A 6,959-nucleotide genomic window follows, 5' to 3' on the forward strand; every position below is an offset into this window, starting at 1 on the left:
CCCCCTCTCCCCCCCCCCCCCCCCCCCCCCCCCCCCCCCCCCCCACCCCCCCCCCCCCCCCCCTCTTCTTTGATCACCGGAGACGGAGCCCCTCCTCGTCTCTCCTCCACCGTCGAAACCCCTCCCTTCTCCTTCTCCCCAAACAATACCGGATCCCAAACAATACCACACAGTAAGTAGCAATTTTGAAGATTCGAGGGATTAATTTGAGAATCTGAAAGGTTTAAGAGAACCGATGTCTAAAACCATTTTCTTTTGATTTTTGATTTTTTTTGGGTAGTTATTTTGTGAGATTAGTTGTGATGAATATGTGATGCAGAGCACTAGGAGCTCAGGGAGAAATCTGAAGAGGCTTGACGAGGTGACTGAGGTGAAGATCAATAACTTGAAGAATTATATAATTGCTGGTTTTTTTAGTTCAATTTCTTAGTTATTGTGTATTTTACTCATTGATGAATTATATAATTGGTGGTGAACTATCATCCCTTCCTTGTATTACTGATGTTATTGAGGTTCTAAGTGCTCTGCTCTGTATCTGATTTTATGTTTTCCTGTGTTTATGCAATATATGGTAAACTACAAGAAACGCCCTTAATCTATATGCCATTTTTAAATAAACCCCCACATCTAAAAAGTTCAACAAGAAAACCCTTCATCTATGATAATTAAAGAAATGGTTAGTTTTGCAATGGAGTTTGGTTCTTTAAACATCTGGTTATACGTCAACATTAATTGCAATGGAGTTTGGTTCTTTAAACATCTGGTTATACGTCAACATTAAGAATTTTAGTTTAATAATACTAAAAAAGAGAGTATTTTATATCAAAAGAAGTAACATTTCAATATTTCTTTCCTTTTAACTCCCAAAATCATAACTGCGGACAATAACGTTTACTCAAGTACAAACGTATGGATGTTTGAAGAATAAAATCCCGTTAAGAGATTATTCATTAATCATCATAGATGAGGGTTTTTATAAACTTTTTTAGATGAGGAGTTTTATTGAAGAACAAGGTATAGATAAAGAGGGTTTCTTGTAATCCTCCCTTGAATGTAATTATGCAGTGTTTTATTGAAGAACAAGGTATAGATAAAGAGGGTTTCTTGTAATCCTCCCTTGAATGTAATTATGCAGTGCAATCTCCTTGATATTAAATATTTCAAAGAGGGTTTCTTGTAATCCTCCCTTGAATGTAATTATGCAGTGCAATCTCCTTGATATTAAATATTTCTTCAGGATACTATACACAATGTTATTGAAGATTTCATTACCTGGCCTGTACGGAAAATTGTTCTCATTTTACCTGGTGATTATAGGTATGATAATGCTACCTATGCACCTTTTATTGTATTAGGCATGTTTGGGATTTTTCCAAAGTGTGAATAATTGTAGTCCTCTTGTGTAGTGGCCTAGAGTTGAAACCTGTTGGAGTTTTGGAAGTAAAGCTTGTTCAAGCTAAAGGTTTAGCAAACAAGGATCTTGTAGGAAAATCCGATCCATTTGTTGTTGCCTATATACATCCACTCCCTGATAGGATGAAGACTAGCAAAACAATTGTAAGTGTGCATGTTAATCTTTGTTACTTTTCTAAGATATTCTTATCATATTATTCCTAAATAACTTGGATTGCTTAGAGAACAATGAATTGAATCTTATTTGGAATGAACACTTTGAGTTCATAGTTGAAGATGTGTCAACCCAACGTTTGATCGTCAAGGTTTATGATGATGAAGGGGTACAAGCATCTGAACTTATTGGTATGGCTCAATTTAAGCTGCTAGAACTTCAGCCTGGGAAAGTGAAGGTTGTTTGGCTGAAGTTTGTTAAAGATTTAGAAATTCAGAGAGACAGGAAAGACAGGGGCCAGGTAAGCTCAAGAATTATGATGGTCGTCTTATTTCTAGTTCTGTTTGACGTATTAGGGGTTTCATAACAAATATTTGATGGACATGCGAAAAGGACACCTCTTCTGCAAATGTACATGTCCTAAAAACATAAAACTTTATCGAAAGGTGGATAACTATTTTGGGCTGGCCATGTTAAATTATTAAAATGAAGTTTTGTAGAGTATTTGTATTTACTTAGGTAGCATGTTTTACGTAGTTTTCTTTTATGAGAGATGTAGTGAGAAAATTATGCATGAGAGCGTTTTGGTATTTTTCGGGAGCTTGCGCGCACATGATGTTTCATCTCTATTACCTGCTCCCATTCTCACCTTCTGTATTCTTCCCCTAGTTTTACCTTATTTTATTTGATGCATTTCTTTTTACCTCACTAGGTACATCTAGAGCTTCTATACTGCCCTTTTGGCATGGAAAATGAATTTACTAATCCTTTCATCAATAAAAAGCTTTCTCTTACGACTTTCGAAAAAACTATGAAGAGTGAGATTGATGGTGCTGAGACTGCTGAGATCGAAAAGACATTAACTCAGAGAAAAAAAGAGGTCATTGTAAGAGGAGTGCTTTCCGTGATAATTATAGCTGCCGAGGAATTGCCCGTGATGGATGTTATGGGAAAGGCAGACCCTTTTGTTGTGATCACTATGAAAAAATCTGGAACAAAGAACAAAACAAGCGTAAGGTTTTGGAATCCATATGTAATTCTTATACCTAATATAACTTTGCATGTTTTTTTATTCCCACCTTTAGGTTTTACATGATACCTTGCATCCAGTATGGAATCATACTTTCGACATAGTGGTGGAAGATGGGCTACATGATCTGCTTATTTTGGAAGTCTGGGACCATGACACTTTTGGAAAGGGATGTCTTTGGCGGGCCTCAAAATTAAGACTAGTTGCTCAAATATGAGCAACAAAGAAGAAGGAACAAAGACTTCAGCTCAAACCAGACAACATAGCATCTTTAGCAATTTGGAAGAAATTTATCAAGACAAAAACAAGTCCAGAGTTTAAGGTATGTTTTTTCTGAGATAATTAATCACAAGCTTATATTAAGAGATGTTATTATGATAAAGGACCAAGGTCTCCAGGTCAAAAGTGAAAAGTTCAAGGCATTAAGGTGCAGACAAGTCCCACACACTTGCAGTCACAAGGGAATGGTTAGATTAACAGCTGATATGGTAATACATATTATACATTGATATATGTTTTCTTAATGCAAAGTTATGAGTATGTCATCAGTCTTTCTTTTTTTTAAACATGAATCATTGTAGAAAAAAATAGTGCAAACCCATCTAGTGTGTCAAGGGTTAAAGCTTGGATCAAAACTCACACAAAAAAAGATGGTACACCGGTGAATTCAGCAGTTGGTGAAACAATTGTAAGGACACTAATTTTGCATATGAGTGAATATATATATTACTTTTTTAGAAGAACATGTATATATAATGTAATACATATATATGTTGTACCTTTCAGGATAAGCTTAAAAAAAATTAAAACTGCTACACCTTCATCCTCATCAACTAATGTGAGAGAAGATGCTCTTTCTAAAGTATTAGGAAAAGATAAACATGGGCGATTAAGAGGAATGGGAAGAGGAGTTACTATAAGCAAAGTATCTTTCTTACAAGCCAGAGACAAGCATGTGCTCCAGCTAAAAGAGGAAAATTCTGAATTCCAAAATAGAATACAACATTTGGAGACTATGATCCATAAATTAGTTGGAAATCATCAGGTACATCTATATAACTTTCAATTAATAGACTCTTGAAGTTTTATACTTTCAATTAATGGTTTGCTTGTTCTTATGTACAATTTATGAGTTTAGAGGTTGTATTGTTGATTCTTATGTTTCTGCTAGTTCATGTAAGTTACCGGTCTTTATAACTAGATTTGCTAACAATTTTGTTCCCGCTATTTCAGTATTTTTTTTTTAATCCAAGCTGCTGGTGTTGGTACTTATTTCTATCTTCTTGGACTTTCCTAATAATTCTCTCTATCAAATAAGAGATCCTTTAGCTGACGTGCTTGATACTCCTTAGGTGAAAAAATGGAGCATGTACTTGTAATTGTTGGATCTTCCTTTTGTGTCAGGTCGTGTGTGACATTGATCTCTTCATGCTTCTTTGTGCTATGTCGTTTGATGGCATTGATCTGTATTAGCAAGTCCTTAATTTTGGTGGTCTCACGTTGATTCTTCCATGACAGCTTCCTTCCTCTTATTGATAATGATTGGATCTTGGATATTCAATTTATAACTGTAATCCAACCTTGTTTATGGGTTAGTGGTTTTCACGATGCCTTTCTTAGTGCTGGACCCAGTGGCCACCCTGACTGATGATAATTTGTGTTTGATTTTCTTAAAAGTTAGCTTGTACCACTCCTTGGGAAGGAATTACAGAAATCTAAATAAACTAAGATTTTATGTAATAGTTATACATCTGTATGCATCAGGAACATGTAGCAAAATTATTTCTGTATACAGTTTGGTTTTGCAGGCCTTGATCGCAAAGAGGAGCGATATGGTGGTAATGTCTGGTGATGGACCACTGAAAGCTTATGTTCGCCGATGTGGCTATGTACATGATGAGTCTCCCAAGTCATATGTAATGCTTATGTTCGCCGATGTGGCTATGTACATGATGAGTCTCCCAAGTCATATGTAATGCAGCAAAGTTAGGTTGTGTTGTTCTATGTACTATGGTTAATTTCTTGCACTCCATGTTGGATTATCCAAAGACTAGTATTTGTTTTTTGGCACATTTGTGTTGACTCTTCTTATATGCTACAACTTGGTTATGTATCAGTTTGAACCTTTAAATGAAATATTTGCTTTTATGGTTGTTATAATTGGAAGCTATTTCTAGTTCAACCTCAAAGGTTTATAGGAACAACTGAAATGCTATAAGAAGTAGAAACAATTGCTGAAATGCTATTAAAAAAAGAAAGACAGCATTCGCTGAAACGCCATTGTAGTAACTCAAACACTATCAAATGTAAGACAATAGCAGTGTTGAAATACTATGAATGAAAACTAAATAATAGCATTTTTCAACCGCTATGAAAGATATTCGTCATAGCAATACAGAAACGCTATTGAATACCCTTTTATAGCTACATGAAAACGCTATGGTTGGAACCTTTTTGATAGCGTTTGGGCAAATGCTATGGTTAGAATTCAAATCCGGTAACTATTAAGGAAATTAAGAATTTTAGATTAGTACATTACTTTGTTAGTCTAAAGTGTAGACCTAAAGTCGAGACAAGAGCTGGAATCAAAACGACGAAGAAAACAGGCAGACAGATTCTGTTACGTGAATAAATATTTTACATGAATAAATATACCATTAATAATTATTTTTATCTTTAATTGCAGGTTAATCAAGAATAAAACCCAAGATCTCTTCTCTTAACAAAAAACTCATGAATTAAATGAAGAATACAAGCAAGAGCCAAAAAAGCCTAAGCCCAGAATCAAGCCGAGTAGCCTGTAGAATCCAGAGAAAATAAAAAAATCAAATATGAAAAAATATATTCAAGATGGTTGGCCGTAAAGAAACGACAATATCTCTCAATCCAGAAAGTGGAATTTAACATATAATATATAAAAATCACATATCTCGATGAGACGAAGTCATCCGTGAAGGTAGAATTTTGATAGGACATTGATGCTAGCATCAATTCCGGTATCGATGCCAGCATCAATGCTGGCATTGATACTGACAATTCTGTTACGAATTAAGGGTTGATTATTGATAGTTTTGGATAAGATTTTAATCCAAGGGCTCACATTCATTGATTTTTACTATAAATAGGGGTAGAGAGTGAGGAGTTTAGGGTGTGAAAAATTTTGTAACTCCATTTGGAGAGGAGGGTTACTCTTAATCGAGAAGACCTTCCAATTTTGTAACTTTTTGTTACAATCAATAAAAGAATTTTTTTCACCTCTTCATATTTTCTTTTCTTCTCTTTATTTGATGAAGAATATGAAGATGGGATAAAGATGAAGTTCAAGAGTGAGGTTTGCTTTCATCTTGAGGCTAGAACCCTCTTGGGTGGTAAATTTCATCTTTGTTAATATTTTTATCTTTTTATTTTCTTCTTTAAATAGCCAAGAGGCTAGAACCCTCTTGCTTTAGATTTATTTCATGCTTATAGAGTAGATTTATTTCATGCTTATTAAGTAGATTTATTTCATGCTTATAAAGTAGATTTATTTTCTCGTATTTAATTCTTGCAATTTATTTTGTAGTTTAGTTTTTATAATTTATTTTGTAGTTAGATTTTATTTTCTTACACTATTCACCTTGAGGCTAGAACCCTCTTGGGATTAGTTTTTATTTTTATATTCTTTGATTAGTCTTGAGGCCAGAACTCTCTAGGGAATTACCTTTTCCTTTGAGGTGAGTTTAATTCTAGATTCCTCATATCTTTAATTGAACTCTCATTCTTTTCTTTCTTTATTTTTCCTTTTCTTTTATTTTCTTAAGTTTTATTTCCTTCATTTTTTCCTTTCTTTTCTTGTAATTTTATTTATTCTTTATCTATCACTCTCAATATCATTTTTTACACACAATCATTCTCATTCTCTCCATCTCTCTACAATCATATCTATCATCACTCCTAATTATCACACACACAACATACGAACCGATTTTAATTTTCTCCTATAATACACCTTCCTCGTGGGATCGATAACTCTTTATATTATAATTTAATTAGTTGTGCACTTACAACTTTTGGTTCATGATTATGCCCCCATCAAGTTTTTGGCGTCGTTCCCAGGAAAGGTGCTAAGTAGGATTTTATTATTTTGGTTTTTTAACTTATGTGTTTTCTAATGAAGGAACCGTTTGGAGCTTAAAAATCTTGGATTGGAGATCTAGAACTTGAAGAATTGCTTTTGGGTAACTCTTCTTTCTAGTATTTTTAATACCACCCTTTTTAGTTAGGTTCACAATTAAAGACAATTAGGATCTAAAAAAAATATTTTTGTCGACCATAATAAAGTCCACCCTCCACTTGAACATTTACAAACAAAGATAATAAATT

The 6,959-nt window shown here is 34.1% G+C and overlaps 1 protein-coding gene across 1 annotated transcript in view; it reads left to right on the forward strand.

The window, feature by feature from the left end:
• LOC109846820 (synaptotagmin-4-like) overlaps nucleotides 1-4,573 on the forward strand; it is a 16,541-nt gene extending 11,968 nt beyond the window's left edge. The window contains exons 4-11 of the mRNA XM_020416063.1: nucleotides 461-512; nucleotides 1,238-1,317; nucleotides 1,407-1,557; nucleotides 1,638-1,868; nucleotides 2,280-2,579; nucleotides 2,653-2,777; nucleotides 3,384-3,642; nucleotides 4,406-4,573. Of these exons, the coding sequence (XP_020271652.1) occupies nucleotides 461-512; nucleotides 1,238-1,317; nucleotides 1,407-1,557; nucleotides 1,638-1,868; nucleotides 2,280-2,579; nucleotides 2,653-2,777; nucleotides 3,384-3,642; nucleotides 4,406-4,573 (1,366 nt within the window). The remainder of the gene's footprint in view (nucleotides 1-460; nucleotides 513-1,237; nucleotides 1,318-1,406; nucleotides 1,558-1,637; nucleotides 1,869-2,279; nucleotides 2,580-2,652; nucleotides 2,778-3,383; nucleotides 3,643-4,405) is intronic.

This window comes from Asparagus officinalis, chromosome 7, assembly GCF_001876935.1.
Source record: "Asparagus officinalis chromosome 7, Aspof.V1, whole genome shotgun sequence".
Lineage (NCBI taxonomy): Eukaryota > Viridiplantae > Streptophyta > Magnoliopsida > Asparagales > Asparagaceae > Asparagus > Asparagus officinalis.